The sequence below is a fragment of the Pelodiscus sinensis genome, unplaced genomic scaffold (assembly GCF_049634645.1).
Source record: "Pelodiscus sinensis isolate JC-2024 unplaced genomic scaffold, ASM4963464v1 ctg81, whole genome shotgun sequence".
NCBI lineage: Eukaryota > Metazoa > Chordata > Testudines > Trionychidae > Pelodiscus > Pelodiscus sinensis.
The window spans coordinates 399,291-417,324 of record NW_027465987.1 but is presented as its reverse complement, the minus strand read 5'-3'; the positions used below and the strand labels follow the sequence as shown (position 1 = coordinate 417,324).

General features: G+C 48.7%; 1 protein-coding gene across 2 annotated transcripts in view; it reads left to right on the top strand.

Moving 5' to 3' along the window:
- ZNFX1 (zinc finger NFX1-type containing 1) overlaps window positions 1–18,017 on the top strand; it is a 49,935-nt gene extending 31,918 nt beyond the window's left edge. For both annotated transcript variants that reach the window (XM_075917720.1, XM_075917721.1), the window contains exons 11-14: window positions 3,293–3,438; window positions 3,833–3,943; window positions 7,047–7,142; window positions 15,189–18,017. In XM_075917720.1, coding sequence (XP_075773835.1) covers window positions 3,293–3,438; window positions 3,833–3,943; window positions 7,047–7,142; window positions 15,189–17,624 — 2,789 coding nt within the window. In that variant the 3' untranslated portion in view covers window positions 17,625–18,017. The remainder of the gene's footprint in view (window positions 1–3,292; window positions 3,439–3,832; window positions 3,944–7,046; window positions 7,143–15,188) is intronic.
- Window positions 18,018–18,034: the final 17 nt, after the last annotated feature.

Sequence of the window (18,034 nt, the reverse complement as noted above, 5' to 3'; positions counted from 1 at the left end):
TACACAATGCTGATCTGGACAACGCGGACGTTAGGAGAATCAGTTATTCACTGACCGACAAGAGGTTCTTTCATCTTCCACAGTTTTTTTTTTTTTTTTAAACCTGACCATTACATGTTTTTTTTCCTACCCATTGATCCTGTTACAGTCCAGCTCTTCTGTTGGGGGAGCAAAGGTGTCTGAAAGACAACAGTGTCAATCCCAGAAAGTGACTTAATTGAAAGAAATGATTTGAAGCTTTCAAGCGATTGCAATTAATCGCACAATTTTAAAAAGTTAATTGCATGATTAAAAAATAATAGAAGACTATTTAAATATTTTTAATGTCTTCTGCATTTTCAGATATTTACATTTCAATACCACACAATATGAAGTGTATAGTGCCCACTTTTATATTTATTTTTTATTACAAATATTTGCATAATAAACAAATAGTATTTTTCTGTTCACCAAATATAAATCCTGCAGTGCAATCTTTTGAAAGTTGAACTTACAAATGTAGAATTATGTTAAAAAAAAAAACTACATTCTAAAATAAAACAATATACAACTTTAGAGCAGGGATGTGGAACCTTTTTCGGGGTGGGGACCGCTGAGCCACAGAAATCTGTTGGGGGCAGGACACAAGTGAGAAGCAAAAACCAGAAAAACAAGCCCTCACTGCCATGAGCCCTGACAGAGGAGGAGAAGGACACTCCCCACATTCCCCTTGCACACCAGAGCCTACTGGGGCTCAGGCTAGTAGGTTTTGTGGGCTCCAGCTCCAAGGGAGGATGGCAGGCGGCTGGAGCACCAGTGCGGGCTCCCTAATGCTGGGGGGAATCCCAAGCTTGGGGGGGCTGCATCCAGTCCCAGGCCTTAGGTGCCCCACCCCTATTTAGAGTCTAGAAGAGGGGTGGGCAGTAAGTAGCCTGCAGGCTGGATGTGGTTGGCTGGGCCTAGCCCCTGGTGGCACACCAGGTGCTTTATTTACTTGAGTGAGCGTGGGTACAGCTTCTTCCAGCTCCCATTGGCTGTGGTTTGCTGTGCCCAGCCAGTGGGAGCTGCGGGATACAGTGCAGGCCGCGCCACTGCGTTCCATAGCTCCCATTGGCTGTGAATGGTGAACCACGGCCAATGGGAGCTGAGAGCAGCTGTACCTGTGGACGCTCAGGGTAACTCTGGACAGCGCCGAGTGGGAGCAGGACTTCAGACTTGGTCAGAACCAGGTCCAACAGCTGAAGACTAGCCAGTAAGACAACGGCAACACTTTGTAGAACCTTGGACAGGAAGGACTTGACTACAAGGCCCAAGAGAAAGGGCTGGACAGAGCAGCTTCCTGGGGAAGTGGCCCAGGGAAGGTGACATCAGCCAGCCTCTTTGAGACTTAGCAGGTGCCTGCTATTTACAGGGTCCCTGGGCTGGGACCCAGAGAAGTGGGCAGGCCTGGGTCCCCCCTAACCCGCAGGAACCACAACAGGGTGCAAGATGAAGTGTGGTCCCAGGCCACATACTGGACACTTACTCTCCTGCAGACAGCTGGGCAGAGAGACTACAAGACTCCTCTCGGCCACCAAGGGATGCATAAGAAGGGTGGAGTCTGTTACAGCCAGTTACAAAAGTGTTATGAGAATAATGTTCTCACCTTCAGATTACATTAAATAAGATGCAGGCAGTGCCTGTAAGTGTAAACATACATTTCTTTTAGAGATTGGCTGAACAAGAAGTAGGACTGAGTGGACTTGTTTTTGAATGCAGTTATGTAAGAAAAAAAATCTATATTTGTAAGCTGCACTTTCACGATGAAAAGATTGCATTACATTATTTGTAGGAGGTGAACTGAAATATTTAACATTTCTGCAGTACAAATATTTGTAATAAAAATAAGTGTTCAGTGCTCACTTGATATTGTGTTGTAATGGGCAGGGCTCGACAAATCAGGCAATCTACTCGCCCATGGCGAGTAGATTTTAGCCCGGTGCGGCCGCGCAACACGGTCTGCGCATGCGCAGCGTGCACTTCCCCGCGGCTGGCGAGCTGGGCTCGCCGCCACTTGGCCAGCCCTGGTAATGGGAATTAATATACTTGAAAATTGTAGCAAAATAGCCATCAAATCTTCAAGAATAAGGCCTGGTTCTGATTAACCAGAGTACATACCACTTCATTTTACTAATGCTTCATCATCAAAGTAATGGAGAGAAAAAAAGTAATTGAAACTGAAGGTCCTCAAGATAAATTTCTCACACTTACATAACTCGCTGGGTTTGTCCTTTGTTTTCTTCACCTCGACAGGCTTTGACATTCACACAGCAACACGTGACCATTAGCCCATGACAACAGTTGAGTCCTCTAACCATCTAAAGCTGAGTGGGCCAAAGGAGACTGAGCAGGAAATGGTATTTCCTATTTTCCTTTGCCACCTAGGTGTGGGAGGGTGCTGGGCAGTTGGGGCTAGGTGGCAAAGGAAAATAGGAAATACCATTTCCTGCTGAGTTTCCTCCAGCCCCCAGCTACGCAGCAATACCCACTGCGTTGTTTTCTTTGCCACTGGTGATGGGCATCAGTGGCAAAGAAAACAATAAGTTCCTGGAGAGGAACTGCAGATAGCTGCTGCTGCTCCCTCCAGCCACACTCATCAACTGGCACCCCCTCTACGCTCACTGGCTCATCCAAGAAGCCTGGTCCCAAGCACAGCCAGCAGAGCAGAGGGTGCAGCAGCTAAATTGTCCTGTGCTGGCATGGTGAGATTTGTCCAGGGCCACCCAAATTGGCTGGTGCCCATTCATTAGCCCGCCAGTGCCAGTATGCCATGATCGGCCAGTGAGATGAGTGTCTCCTACTGCCTGTCTTACAGGATGTCACTGCTTTAAAAACCATCATTTCTCTCACGTGCTATCTGCAAGTATATTTATCGAAGATTAGGACGACCAGTGCAATGCAGGCTGGCAGTAGAGACCTCCCATGACACTCCTTGGTGGACTAGTATGTAGATGCCAGGCCCAGCTGAGTCTTGTAACCCTTATGCATCTCTCAGCCAATTAACATTGTGAGGTCTTTGGGTTATACCACCTACTTCTTGCACCCTTAGGAGCCCTCCTGGGCAGGAAGCAAGATGCCAATTACAAAGTCCATTTGGGGATGACTCTTGGAGTTTGCAATCCTTGGCGGAGAGCCCCTTGTGTCTTCCTGGGAACCGAGAGCTGGCGAGGCTCTCTCCCTCCCTTGAAGTGTCTGTTGTAGAGTCCCTGGGCACTGGTCTGCTGCCTATATGGGGTGTTGTGTTCTGTTGAGAGTGCCTCTGTTTTTCTCCCAGGTGCTGCTAAATACCGTCAGATCCTGCAGAAAGTGGAGCCTCGAATCGTCATAGTGGAAGAAGCAGCAGAGGTGCTGGAGGCTCACACCATCACCACACTGAGCAAAGCCTGTCAGCACCTTATCCTCATTGGAGACCACCAGCAGGTACCATGTCCGCGTGTAGCCTCCCTGGTACAGGGACGAATATCAGGCATGGCAAAATGCCAACCAAGAGCGTCCCTGAGATTGATCATCCCTCCCAGTCCTTCCGCCTCCTAGCTATATCTACATAGCAGTCACTGGCCAGCTTCCCCTAGCCCAGTGTGGTTCCAGGGACAAAACTGTACATCCCTGGCAGTCGCTTAACCTGACTGACTTCTATGTCTGATTTATTGAAGCTGATTCTGGCCCTAATACTTGGTTCCTTCAAAAACCCCATCTTTGCCCTTCCCGCCATGGGGCTGAAATTACACAGAGACATGGGGAGAGGAAAGCGTTGCAGATGGATGGGAGGGAGAAGAACTCATAACAGCTGGATTTTTACCACTTTATTTTTCAGCTACGGCCTAGTGCCAATGTGTATGACCTGGCCAAGAACTTCAACCTGGAGATGTCTCTCTTTGAGCGGCTGGTGAAAGTCGGCTTCCCCTTCGTCCGCCTGAATTATCAGGTTAGGAGCACTCTGGAATCTCTTCTTGCTGAATTCATTTTCCTTGATGTAGGACTGTACCGTAAAATCATGAGTGTAATGCGCACTTTCCCCCCGAGTTTTTAAGGGTTAAAATCGGGGTGCGCATTACACATGAGAGGTAATCTGTAAAATTTTTACCTCCCCATCCCTGCCAGACTCCCAGACAAGGCATGGTGCGGCGCGCGGGCAGCAGGGCAGGGGCCTCTCCGGCAGGAGCGGGCTCAGCTGCCCTGCCCGCTGGATCCTAACCTTGTCTGGGAGCCTGGCTGAGCTCGCGCCTGCCGCGGGGCCCCCTGCTCAGCTGCCGGCGTGCCGTGCTGAGCTCACGCCTGCCGCGGGGCCCTCTGCTCAGCTGCCGGCGTGCCGTGCTGAGCTCGCGCCTGCCGCGGGGCCCTCTGCTCAGCTGCCGGCGTGCCGTGCTGAGCTCGCGCCTGCCGCGGGGCCCTCTGCTCAGCTGCCGGCGTGCCGTGCTGAGCTCGCGCCTGCCGCGGGGCCCTCTGCTCAGCTGCCGGCGTGCCGTGCTGAGCTCGCGCCTGCCGCAGGGCCCCCTGCTCAGCTGCCGGCGTGCCGTGCTGAGCTCGCGCCTGCCGCGGGGCCCTCTGCTCAGCTGCCGGCGTGCCGTGCTGAGCTCGCGCCTGCCGCGGGGCCCTCTGCTCAGCTGCCGGCGTGCCGTGCTGAGCTTGCGCCTGCCGCAGGGCCCCTTGCTCAGCTGCCGGCGTGCCGTGCTGAGCTCGCGCCTGCCGCGGGGCCCTCTGCTCAGCTGCCGGCGTGCCGTGCTGAGCTCGCGCCTGCCGCGGGGCCCTCTGCTCAGCTGCCGGCGTGCCGTGCTGAGCTTGCGCCTGCCGCAGGGCCCCTTGCTCAGCTGCCGGCGTGCCGTGCTGAGCTCGCGCCTGCCGCGGGGCCCGCTGCTCAGCTGCCGGCATGCCGTGCTGAGCTCGCGCCTGCCGCGGGGCCCTCTGCTCAGCTGCCGGCATGCTGTGCTGAGCTCGCGCCTGCCGCGGGGCCCTCTGCTCAGCTGCCGGCGTGCCATGCTGAGCTCGCGCCTGCCGCAGGGCCCTCTGCTCAGCTGCCGGCGTGCCGTGCTGAGCTCGCGCCTGCCGCGGGGCCCTCTGCTCAGCTGCCGGCGTGCCGTGCTGAGCTCGCGCCTGCCGCAGGGCCCCTTGCTCAGCTGCTGGCGTGCCGTGCTGAGCTCGCGCCTGCCGCGGGGCCCTCTGCTCAGCTGCCGGCGTGCCGTGCTGAGCTCGCGCCTGCCGCAGGGCCCTCTGCTCAGCTGCCGGCGTGCCGTGCTGAGCTCGCGCCTGCCGCAGGGCCCTCTGCTCAGCTGCCAGCGTGCCGCACTGAGCTCGCGCCTGCCGCGGGGCCCTCTGCTCAGCTGCCGGCGTGCCGTGCTGAGCTCACGCCTGCCGCGGGGCCCGCTGCTCAGCTGCCGGCGTGCCGTGCTGAGCTCGCGCCTGCCGCGGGGCCCGCTGCTCAGCTGCCGGCATGCCGTGCTGAGCTCGCGCCTGCCGCGGGGCCCTCTGCTCAGCTGCCGGCATGCCGTGCTGAGCTCGCGCCTGCCGCGGGGCCCTCTGCTCAGCTGCCGGCGTGCCGTGCTGAGCTCGCGCCTGCCGCGGGGGCCCTCTGCTCAGCTGCCGGCGTGCCGCGCTGAGCTCGCGCCTGCCGCGGGGCCCTCTGCTCAGCTGACGGCGTGCCGTGCTGAGCTCGCGCCTGCCGCGGGGGCCCTCTGCTCAGCTGACGGCGTGCCGTGCTGAGCTCGCGCCTGCCGCAGGGCCCCCTGCTCAGCTGCCGGCGTGCCGTGCTGAGCTCGCGCCTGCCGCGGGCGCCCCCTGGCCAGCTGAGCTTGCGCCTGCTGCGGGGGCCTGCGTGGCTGGCCGGCAGTTGGGCAGGGGGCCCCCTGCGGCACGTGCGAGGTCAGCCCGGCTCCCGGACAAGGTGAGGAACCGGCGGGGCAGCTGGGGGGGGCGGGGCAAAGGGCCCTGCGGCAGGCACGAGCTTAGCGCGGCGCACGAGCAGCTGTGCGGGGAGCAGGTTTCAAACTCTGCCGCCAGCTACCCAGTGCTGCGTGCACTTTTCCCTGACGAGCCTGCAGGTGGGAATGGCCCCTTCCTTCCTAAATATAGGGTAAAATTGTGACTATAATGGGCAGGGCTTGACAAATAATGTAATCTACTCGCCTGTGGTGAGTAGATTACAACCTGGAAGAGCCGGCGCAGAGCGATCTGCAGATGCGCAGAGCCATGTGAAACCACGCAGCTGGCAAGCGGGGCTCGCTGCTGCTTGGTGAGCCCTGATAATGGGGGTGCGCATTTCAAGATAAGAGCTCAGCTTTTTCCAGAATTCTGACATTTAAAAGGTAGGTGCGCATTATATATAGGTGCACATTAGACTCGCGATTTTACGGTACCTTTTTGGTGTTTGGGGGAAGCTTAGCCTCATATCCCTGCTCCCATTGCAGTCTGAGAGAAAAACATGTTTTGCTTAATCCCTGAGAAGAGCACTGGGAACTGTGAGATCCATGCAGATTAACTTCTGGGTCTGTTCAACAAAGAGGCACTGCATCTTCTGCTCCAGCTTTCCTGCTCTTGGACTTCCCGTGCTGCGTAACTGAAGTTGGTGCAAAAAGCAAACTTACCAAACATATAGAAACATTTCATAACTTCATATACAATGAAGAAACGTTCCTTGTAACAGTGTTCAACAGACTGTGACTGTGACTATTCAAATGATGTAAGACATTTTAATCCAAACCCTAAACGTATAATGGAAGTGAACAGGTAGGTCGGAGGGTTATGTCATCACAGTGAAGTCATGCTGATGGTGGTTTTGTGATCTGGACAACCTGCACACTGGGAACTGCACGAAACCAACACACTTATTTACAGTCCCGTATCTTCATGAAGATACATTTGGTTATTTCCATCTGATTGAACAGAAATTGGTGACAGAGTGCAAGGTATTTGGTCATTGTCCCCTTGAAGAAGCACAAATGGAGGTTCAGTTCATTCAGTCGCGAGAAATTTGCCCATTTATTTTGGCTACTGCTAACCTTAACCCTCCTGTAATTTGTGTGTGTTTGTTCCAGCACCGCATGCGCCCTGAGATCGCCCAGCTCCTCACTCCCCACATATACCAGGAGCTGGAGAATCATCCCTCTGTCCTCACATATGAAAACATCAAGGTGAGTTTGCAGAAGACACCAGTTCCCTTCTCAATCCCCTTACTGGGGTAAATGACCCTTCATTTATATCATACAAACTAGTCACTTCTGTGGGTTTGTATTCACATATTTCTATCTTCTTGATCATGTTCAGCTGATAGAACTTGGAAATTTAAATAAAGTCAGGTCAGGTAGGAGAAGTTATAAAAAAAGATGCATGTAAGTAATACCATAGGGTGTGTCTAGACTACATGGCTCCGTCGACAGAGCCATGTAGTTTGGACGTACCCATAGGGCCTACAACCTTTGTCAAGGACCTGAGCCTGACTGTCCTACAGACTCTACAAATACAGAACAAAAATAATGTTCCTGTCCAAAGAGCTAAGGACTTGCATAAAGAGAGGCTATTAGGTACTCAAGGGCTCTTTCAGCCAGCAGAGCAATGCAGAACAAAAACCAATGGCTGGAAGCTGAAGGTAAACAAATTCCAATCGGAAATAGGGCACAAATTGTTAACAATGACACACTCTGCCCCATGCCCCTGCCCCCAGCACCCTGCCCCCAGCACCATATCCCCTGCCTCCATCAGCACAGTTGGGGCCACATTAGTGAGGCTTGGGGGATTTTGGAGGGGTTGGTGGATTTTTTTTTCTTGCATTTCACTTGTGTGGTCCCAACTGATTTTTCTGTGGGTCAGTGACCCCTGACCCAAAACAGGTTCCCCACCCCTCAGAAATAAAGACAATGCTGAAACTTTTTGTGTTTGACATAATATTGTATTTAAAAACGAAGCCCAGACAATAAGCCCCCATTGGGCCGCAGCATCATAACACTCCTGTACCTCCCACCCCAAATCAGAGCCTGTCATACACTGGAACCCCCTGTCTGAGCCTCTCACATCCCCAAAGTCCTGCACCTCCACAAGAATCAGAGAACACTAGGACTGGAAGGGACCTCAAGGCCATCGAGTCCAGTCCCCTGCCCCCATGGCAGGACCAAATACTGTCTAGACCATCCCTGATAGACATTTATCTAACCTGCTCTTAAATATCTCCAGAGATGGGGATTCCACAACCTCCCTGGGCAATTTATTCCAGTGTTTGACCACCCTGACAGTTAGGAACTTTTTCCTAATGTCCAACCTAAACCTCCCTTGCTGCAGTTTAAGCCCATTGCTGCTTGTTCTAGCCTCAGAGGCTAAGATGAACAAGTTTTCTCCCTCCTCCTTATGACATCCTTTTAGATACCTGAAAACAGCTATCACATCCCCCCCCCCCCCCCCCCCGTCTTCTCTTTTCTAAACTAAACAAGCCCAGTTCTTTCAGCCTTCCTTCCAAAGTCATGTAGTCTAGACCTTTAATCATTCTTGTGGCTCTTCTCTGGACCCTCTCCAATTTCTCCACATCTTTCTTGAAATGCGGTGCCCAGAACTGGACACAATACTCCAACTGAGGCCTAACCAGCGCAGCGTAGAGCGGAAGAATGACTTTTCGTGTCTTGCTCACAACACGCCTGTTAATGCATCACGGAATCATGTTTGCTTTTTTTGCAACAGCATCACACTGCTGACTCATATTCAGCTTCTGGTCTACTATGACCCCTAGATCCCTTTCTGCCGTACTCCTTCCTAGACAGTCACTTCCCATTCTGTATGTGTGAAGCTGATTGTTCCTTCCTAAGTGGAGCACTTTGCATTTGTCTTTATTAAACTTCATCCTGTTTACCTCAGACCATTTCTCCAATTTGTCCAGATCATTTTGAATTCTGACCCTATCCTCCAGTGCAGTTGCAACCCCTCCCAGCTTGGTATCATCTGCAAACTTAATAAGCGTACTTTCTATGCCAATATCTAAATTGTTGATGAAGATACTGAACAGAGCCGGTCCCAAAACAGACCCCTGCAGAACCCCACTAGTTATACCTTTCCAGCAGGATTGTGAACCATTAATAACTACTCTCTGAGTATGGTTATCCAGCCAGTTGTTGTACTTAAAAGAAGTACTCGGGATCTTTTTCAGGGGGGATAAGGCAACATGCCACATTTATTGATCACACATAAAATAATCAACAGTTATCATATGCATATGATATGTGTGTGTGTGTGTGTGTATGTATATATATATGTATGTATATATATGTAAGTCACTCATGCACTCACACACACACACACACACACACAAGCACACTCCGTCTTGCTGTTGTTACCAATGAGTTGCTCCCGTTAACTTCACTGGCCAGGTGAGTTAGATGGGGGAGGGGTGGAGCCAGGCTTCTGCTGATCCGGATCGATGCTCCGATGGTGACAAGACAAAACCCGGGGTCCTCTGCAAGACACCTCACTTTTATAGCATCCCTCTCATATGCAGATATATCCCAGATTCAAACTCTGGGTCTGTGTCAGTTGGTCCCTTTGTGCTGCAGAGAGGTTGTTTTCCAAAGAAGGTGCCTGCTTCTAACCCCAAGGCCGTCAATATGTCTGCTCTTCTTTCTTCAGCCCACTTGACACCTTGGGTCTGGCTTCTACCCCCTCTTCAACTGGTGTAGCTCTCTGGAGGGGCTTGGCTCCCAAGTCTTACTCATTCACACCTCATTCATTCAACAGGGCAATTGATTACAGAGTGGGGGGGAGAGAATGGGGTGAGGGGGAATCTTATTCTACTCCTAGCAAAAGACATTTTTACCACTTTATATATTCAGTTTTCTACAAGTTTTCTATATAGGGTTCTGATACAAAGTTACAAGGTTACATGGAGAGGCACAATGTCAAGTCATATGAAGTAATATATTTAATACATAGATTTATCTACACAGTTATGCACCCATCTTATAGTAGCCCCATCTACGTAGTATTTGCCTAGTTTGTTGATAAGAATATCATGCGAGGTGGTATCAAACGCCTTACTAAAGTCTAGTTATACCACATCCACCGCTTCTCCCTTATCCACAAGACTCGTTATCCTATCAAAGAAAGCTATCAGATTGGTTTGACATGATTTATTCTTTACAAATCCATGCTGGCTCTTCCCTATCACTTTGCCACCTTCCAAGTGTTTACAGAGGATTTCCTTTATTACTTGCTCCATTATCTTCCCTGGGACAGACGTTAAACTAACTGGTCTGGAGTTTCCTGGGTTGTTCTTATTTCCCTTTTTATAAATGGGCACTAGATTTGCCCTTTTCCAGTCTTCTGGAATCTCTCCTGTCTCCCATGATTTTCCAAAGATGATAGCTAGAGGCTCAGATACCTCCTGTATCAGCTCCTTGAGTATTCTAGGATGCATTTCATCAGGCCCTGGTGACTTGCAGGCATCTAACTTTTTAAGGTGATTTTTAACTTATTTTTTTATTTTATCTTCTAAACCTCCCCCCTTCCCACTAGCATTCACTATGTTTAGGCATTCCTTCAGACTTCTCAGTGAAGACCAAAACAAAGAAGTCATTAAGCATCTCTGCCATTTCCAAGTTTCCTGTTACTGTTTCTCCCTCCTCACTGACTAGTGGACCTACCCTGTCCTTGGTCTTCCTCTTGTTTCTAATGTATTTATAAAAAGTCTTCTTGTTTCCCTTTATTCCCATAGCTAGTTTGAGCTCATTTTATGCCTTCGCCTTTCTAATCTTGCCCCTGCATTCCTGTGTTGTTTGCCTATATTCATCCTTTGTAATTTGTCCTCCTTTCCATTTTTTATAGGACTCCTTTTTTATTTTTAGATCATGCAAGATCTCGTAGTTAAGCCAAGGTGGTCTTTTGCCGTATTTTCTATCATTCCGACACAGCGGAATAGCTTGCTTTTGGGCCCTTAACAATGTCCCTTTGAAAAACTGCCAACTCCCCTCAGTCTTGATTCCCATGGGACCTTACCTATCAGCTCTCTGAGCTTACCAAAATCCGCTTTCCTGAAATCCATTGACTCTATTTTGCTGTTCTCCCTTCTATCCTTCCTTAGAATTGTGAACTCTATGATTTCATGATCACTTTCACCCAAGCTGCCTTCCACTTTCAAATTCTCAACCAGTTCCTCCCTATTTGTTAGGATCAAATATAGAACAGCTTCCCCCTGGTAGCTTTTTCAACCTTCTGAAATAAAAAGTTGTCTCCAATGCAGTCCAAGAACTTATTTGATAGTCTGTGCCTTGCTGTGTTATTTTCCCACCATATATCTGGATAGTTGAAGTCCCCCATCACCACCAAATCTTGGGCTTTGGATGATTTTGTTAGTTGTTTAAAAAAAGCCTCATCCACTTCTTCCACCTGGGTAGGTGGCCTGTAGTAGACTCCTAGCATAACATCACCCTTGTTTTTAACCTCTTTTAGCCTAACCCAGAGAGAAGGCGTCCTCAGTCTTCTGCCACAACACTCCTACACCATCCACACACCACAAATCTCTGTGCCCATCAAACTCCCAACCTCCCTGCCCTGAGCCCCTCAAGCACCCGAATCCAAACTCCTGCACCCTCATATCCACAAGCCTGTGGCTTGCTCAGCACCCCAATCTTCCACCTGACCCTAACACTCCCCAGCCTGGAGCTCCCTCCCTCCCTGAGCCAGCATCCCTTTCTCCACATCTTCCTGCATCCAAATTCCCTTCCAGAGCGTACACCTCTCACCCCTTCCCACGCCGAAATCCCTCATTCCTACCCCAGAGCCCGCACCTCCTGTATCAACCTCTCTTTTTGCAACCCCTGGAGGGCTTCCGAAATAAGTTTTTTTTTTTTTTGACATTTGGCTAAATGTTGGAAAAACCTCTTCTGACAGAAGGATTAAAAAAAAAAGTGGCAGTGTAGCTGTACCCTGAGAATGTATAAGGGCTGGGGATAGCAGGTGATAGAAAGGAGGAGAACAGAGGGGGCGGGGCTTCGAGGAAGGGGGTGGGGTCTTGGGAAAAGGATGGGGTAGATCTTGGCTTGTCCTGACATTTAAAAAGTGATCTTGGGTGTAAAAAGGTTGGAGACCACTGCCCTATATTCACTGGGTACCCATCACCTCAGCATGGGATGCAGAGACACAGTTTTTTTGACACCTTAAATGACTGCTTCTTGAAGCAGTTGGCTCTGGAACCTACAGGAGGAGAGGCAATTCTTGATTTAGTCCTAAGTGGAGCAAAGGATCTGGTCCAAGAGATGAATATAGCTGGACCGCTTGGAAATAGTGACTATAATATAATAAAATGTAATATGCCTGTGGTGATAAAAACACCACAGCAGCCCAACACTATGGTATTTAATTTAAAAAATGAGAAATTTAGTTAAACAGAAATTAAATGGTACAGTGCCAAAAGTAAAATCCCTGCAAGCTGCATGGAAACTTTTCAAAGACACTATGATAGAGATTCACATTAAATGTATCCCCCAAATTAAAAAACACAGTAAGAAAACCAAAAAAGTGCCACCGTGGCTTAACGACTAAGTAAAAGAAGTAGCGAGAGATAAAAAGGTGTTGTTTAAAAAGTGAAAGTTAAGTCCTAGTGAGGAAAATAGAAAGGAGCATAAACTCTGTCAGATTAAAGTGTAAAATACAATAAAAAAAAGCCAAAAAGGAGTTTGAAGAACAGCTAGCCAAAAACTCAGAGTAAAGCAAAACTTTTTAAAAGTACATCAGAAGCAGGAATCCTGCCAAACAACTAGTGGAGCCATTAAGAACATAAGAACAGCCATACTAGATCAGACCAAAGGTCCACCTAGGCCAATATCCTGTCTTCTGACAGTGGCCAATGCCAGATGCCCTAGAGGGAGTGAACAGAAACAGGTAATCATCAAGGAATCATCCATTTCCAGCCTCTGACAAACAGAGGCTGGAGACTCCATTCCTACCCATTTTGGCTAAGAAGTATTGATGGACCTAAGCTCCATGAATTTATCTAGTTCTTTTTTTAATCCTTTTAAAGTCCTCCTTGTCACGACGTCCTCTGGCACAGAGTTTCACAGGTTGACTGTGCACTGCATGAAGAAAAACATCCTTTTGTTTGTTTTAAACCTGCTACCTATTAAATTGGATGATCGAGATGCTAAAGGAGTACTCTAGGAAGATAAGGTCATTCTGGAGAAACTTAATGAATTCTTTGTATCAGTCTTCATGGCTGAGGATGTTAGGGAGATGTAATGAGATTCCCAAAACTGAGCCACTTTTTTTAGGAATCAAATCTGAGGTATTGTCCCAGACTGAGGTGTCATTAGAGGAGGTTTTGGAACAAATTGATAAACTGAAGAGTAACAAGTCACCAGGACCAGATGGCATTCACCTAAGAGTTCTGAAAGAACTCAAATATGAATTTATGGAAACATTAACTGGTTTGTAATCTGTCCTTTAAATCATCTTCTGTACCAAAAGCAAAACTAACACGGCTACATTTCTATCACTCTTCTGTACCAAATGACTAGAAGATAGCCAACGTGACACCAATATTTAAAAAGGGCTCTAGAGGTGATCCTGGCAATTACAGACTGGTAAATATTACATCAGTACAGGACAAATGAATTGAAACTAAAGAAGAGAATAGACATGTCAGACATATAAAGGGAAAATCATGCCTCACTAATACACTAGAGTTCTTTGAAGGGGTCAACACGCATGTGGACAATGGGGATCCAGTGGATATAGTGTCCTTAGATTTCTAGAAAGCCTTTGATGAGTTCACTCACCGAGGGTTCTTAAGTAAAGTAAGTTGTCATGGGATAAGAGGGAAAGTCCTCTCATGGACTGATAACTGGCTAAAAGACAGGAAACAAAGGGTAGGAATAAATGGTAAATTTTCAGAATGGAGAGGGGTAACTAGTGGTGTCCCGCAGGGGTCCGTACCGGGACCAGTCCTGTTCATTTTATTTATAAATCATCTGGAGAAAGGAATAAACAGCGAAGTGGCAAAATTTGCAGATGATGCTAAACTGCTCAAGATAGTTAAGACCAAAGCAGACTGTGAAGAGCTTCACAAGGCTCTAATAAAACTAGGTGACTGGGCAAGAAAATGGCAAATGAATTTTAATATTGATAAATTTAAATTACTGCACGCAGGGAAACATCCCAACTGTACGTACAAAATGATGGGGACTAAATTAGCTATTGTCACTCGAGAGAGATCTTGGAATCATTGTGAATAATTCTCTGGAAACATCCACTCAATGTGCAGCAATAGTCAAGAAAGCAAACAGAATGTTAAGAATCATTAAAACAGGGATAGAGAATATTTTATTGCCTCTTCATAAATCCATGTGGGTTTGCCCACATCTTGAATACTGAGTACAGATGTGATCACCTCATCTCAAAAAGATTTCTTAGCACTGGAAAAAGCATTGGAGGCGGGAGCCAGGGATCAGCAGGGACCCTGACATTACTAGCCCTTACTAGAGAGGAGAGGAGAAACTCTGTGTTGGAGAGACCAAGCACCATGGAAGCTGTCAGAGAGGGAGGAAGGTAAGATCAAACAAAACAGTGTGATGAGACAAGGGAATTCAGACCTCTCAAAGTTAATATACGCTTACTTGGACACAACAAACTCTGAGTCATACACAGAACCCCGCATTATGTGGCCCACAAGTACTGCATGTACGTGTTAGAGAAAAATGAAAAAGGGTCTTATGCATGTGGGATACTGCAAGTGTTTTTCATCCTGGCTAGTAGGTATCTAGTAAATAAACGCTGTGCATGGCTCTGTCATCACCCATTTCTTCCACCTGCCCTTAAACTGACTAGTGTGAATGAATGAGCTGTGATTGCTCATTTGTAGCCTGGGAACTCCTTTGGGTAACCTAAAGAATAAAAGGTAGGCATGGGTCTCTAATTAAAATATAAGAAATCAAATCCTCTGCATGCTTCTGGATTTCTGGAATAGTCAGTGATTTATCAGTGGAACACGGGCCAACAAGCTCCCAAACTCTCCCTTACTAGGTATGTTATGAAGGGTCTGACTGACGGATATTTGCCTTAAGTGTACAATCACCAGGGTTCCTCACCATGAATCCAAGTAATTTACAGAGAACTGCTAAGTGGATCATGAAAGGCATGAAAGGGGCTTGCAGAGTTGGCAAATTAGAATGTTTTTTTTTTGGTAACGTTTCCCCCACTTATCTTTTCAGGGGGTCTTATCGAACCTTTTCTTTGTGGAGCATGACTTCCTGGAACAGGAGATTCAGGAAGGGAAAAGCCACCAGAATCCACATGAGGCCCAGTTTGTGGTGGAGTTGTGCAAATACTTCTTGTGCCAGGATTACTTGCCCTCTCAAATCACCATCCTCACCACCTACACTGGGCAGCTCTTCTGTCTGCGCAAACTCATGCCTGCCAAGATCTTTGCAGGTGTAAAGGTTCATGTGGTGGATAAGTATCAAGGTGAGGAGAATGACATTATCTTGCTGTCACTTGTGCGCAGTAACAAGGAAGAGAGAGCTGGGTTCCTGCAGATTTCAAACCGGATCTGCGTAGCATTATCCAGAGCTAAGAAAGGGCTCTACTGTGTTGGGAATATGAGAATGCTTGCCAAGGTGCCTCTGTGGAGCAAGATCATTCACATCTTGCGGGAGAAGGGTCATATTGGTCGCTCACTCATGCTGTGCTGTCAGAACCATCCTGACACTAGGACACTGGTGTGCAAGGGAGCAGACTTCTGCAGAGTTCCTGAAGGGGGCTGTAGTCGCCCCTGTGAATTCAGGCTGAGTTGTGGACATGTCTGCACTCGAGCATGTCACCCCTATGACTTAGAGCACAAAGAGTTTCAGTGCATGAAGCCCTGTCAAAAGGTGCTCTGCGGAGATGGCCATCGTTGCCCCCAGTTGTGCTTTGAGAACTGTGGACAATGCATAGTGGAAGTGCAGAAAACGATCCCAAAGTGTGGCCACCAGCAGATGGTCCCTTGTTCCACTCCTGTGAACAAGTTTTGCTGTCAAGAGCCTTGTCAGAAATATCTGAAATGTGGGCACAAATGCAGCATGTCCTGTGGGCAGGAATGCAGTGTGCAGTGTCTCGAAATGGTTAAGGTCACACTGAAATGTGGCCACGACCAGGAGGTGAAGTGCTGGATCACAGAGGAGATGAAACATGGGATGCCTGTGAAATGCAAAACCAAATGCTCTGTCTCACTGGCTTGTGGCCATGCATGCCCGGGTTCCTGCTATACCTGCTTTGAAGGGCGATTTCATGAGCACTGTCAGAGCCCTTGTAAGCGCATCCTGATCTGCTCCCACCAATGTCAGCAGCCTTGCACCAGAGAATGCCCTCCGTGCCAGCAAACCTGTCAGAACCACTGTATCCACAGTCGTTGCAAAAAGAAATGTGGAAAGATGTGCATCCCATGTATGGAGCCATGTGAGTGGCGCTGTCAGCACTATCAGTGTACCAAGCTTTGCTCTGAACCGTGCAACAGGCCCCGTTGCGATGAACCATGCACCAAGCTACTGCACTGTGGTCATCCATGCATTGGGTTGTGTGGGGAACCTTGCCCAAAAAAGTGCCGTGTTTGTCACCATGATGAAATCACCCAGATCTTTTTTGGCTATGAAGATGAGACAGATGCTCGCTTTGTGGAGCTGGAGGACTGTGGCCACATCTTTGAGGCCCAAGGCCTTGACCATTACATGGATGATGAAGATGAAACTGTCATCAAGCTGAAGGTCTGCCCCAGCTGTCAGACAGCCATTAGGAAGAACCTGAGGTATGGCACCATAGTAAAAAGGCGGCTGGAGGAAATAGAGAGAGTGAAGGAGAGAATCCAAGGCCCTGTAAGTGAAATTGAAACTAGCAGGCACAGACTACAGGATGTGCTGGAAGGGAAGGCTGTTCTGCGAAGGAATCTGCCCACTAAATACCTTCTGTTGGAAGAGAAGTTGATACACCCTGATCTCTCCACAAAGAGTATTGGACTCCTTGAGAACCTGATTGGCTTCTATGGGCGCTTGGGGGAGCTGACAAGCTCCCTGAACAAGGTTGATGTGAATGAGAAGGAAAGACTGAGGATGCGACTGGCTGAAATTCAGGAGTGGTTGGACAAGCCCCGACTAAGCTTCACGGGCCAGGAGCTCGTTGACCTTCAGAGTGAGATTCAGAGGCTTACGTATCTTGTGAGTCTCCTGGCCAGATGCAAAACAGCAACTGCAAAGATGAATACTTCTATCTCGAGAGAAATTGGTGCTCTGCGGCAGATCCTAGAGGGAACAAAGAAGTTCACCCAAGAGGATGAAAAGGTGGTGAAGAGGAAAATGGAAGAACTAAAGACAGCTCTTCCAGAGTCTGGGTTGGGAATCTCGGAGGAGGAGCGAGTGCAGATTGTTAGTGCCTTGGGTTATCCACGAGGTCACTGGTTCAAGTGCCCCAATGGCCACATTTACGTGATTGGTGATTGTGGTGGGGCAATGGAGAAGAGCAAGTGCCCAGAGTGTAAGGAAGTTATTGGAGGTGCAAACCACACTCTGGAACACAGCAACCGTTTAGCTCCTGAAATGGATGGGGCAACTCATGCGGCCTGGTCAGAAACTGCAAATAACATGCTCAACTTTGAGGAACTCCGCAGGATGATATAGAAGAGCTACATTTGGCTCAGTAGTACACCTTTTAACCCCATGAATGCTCTTTCTTCCCCACTGCCAAGCTGCATAGCACGTGGAGTAGCCAGCGGGTGCTCACTGGCTCTGTTTGACAAATTGGATTTCTTGTGATTAACACTTGCTGTGTTTGTTGCTAGAACTAGTCCTATTTCCTACTCGCACTTTATATGTCGAATCAAGCAACTGAATGAAATAGATGTAACAAATTCATCTGCTTTAGCCTGAAGCATGCGCGGGGCCTAATGTAGTTCCAGGGCTGGCTGGCACCAGTCGGTGGCATCAGCCCCTGCAGTAGCTCTGGCTATTGCTCATTGCACTGAGTGTTTAACCCTCAATCTTTTATAGCTCAATAAATTTTATTCATAGTCATTTAAATGCAATATTTC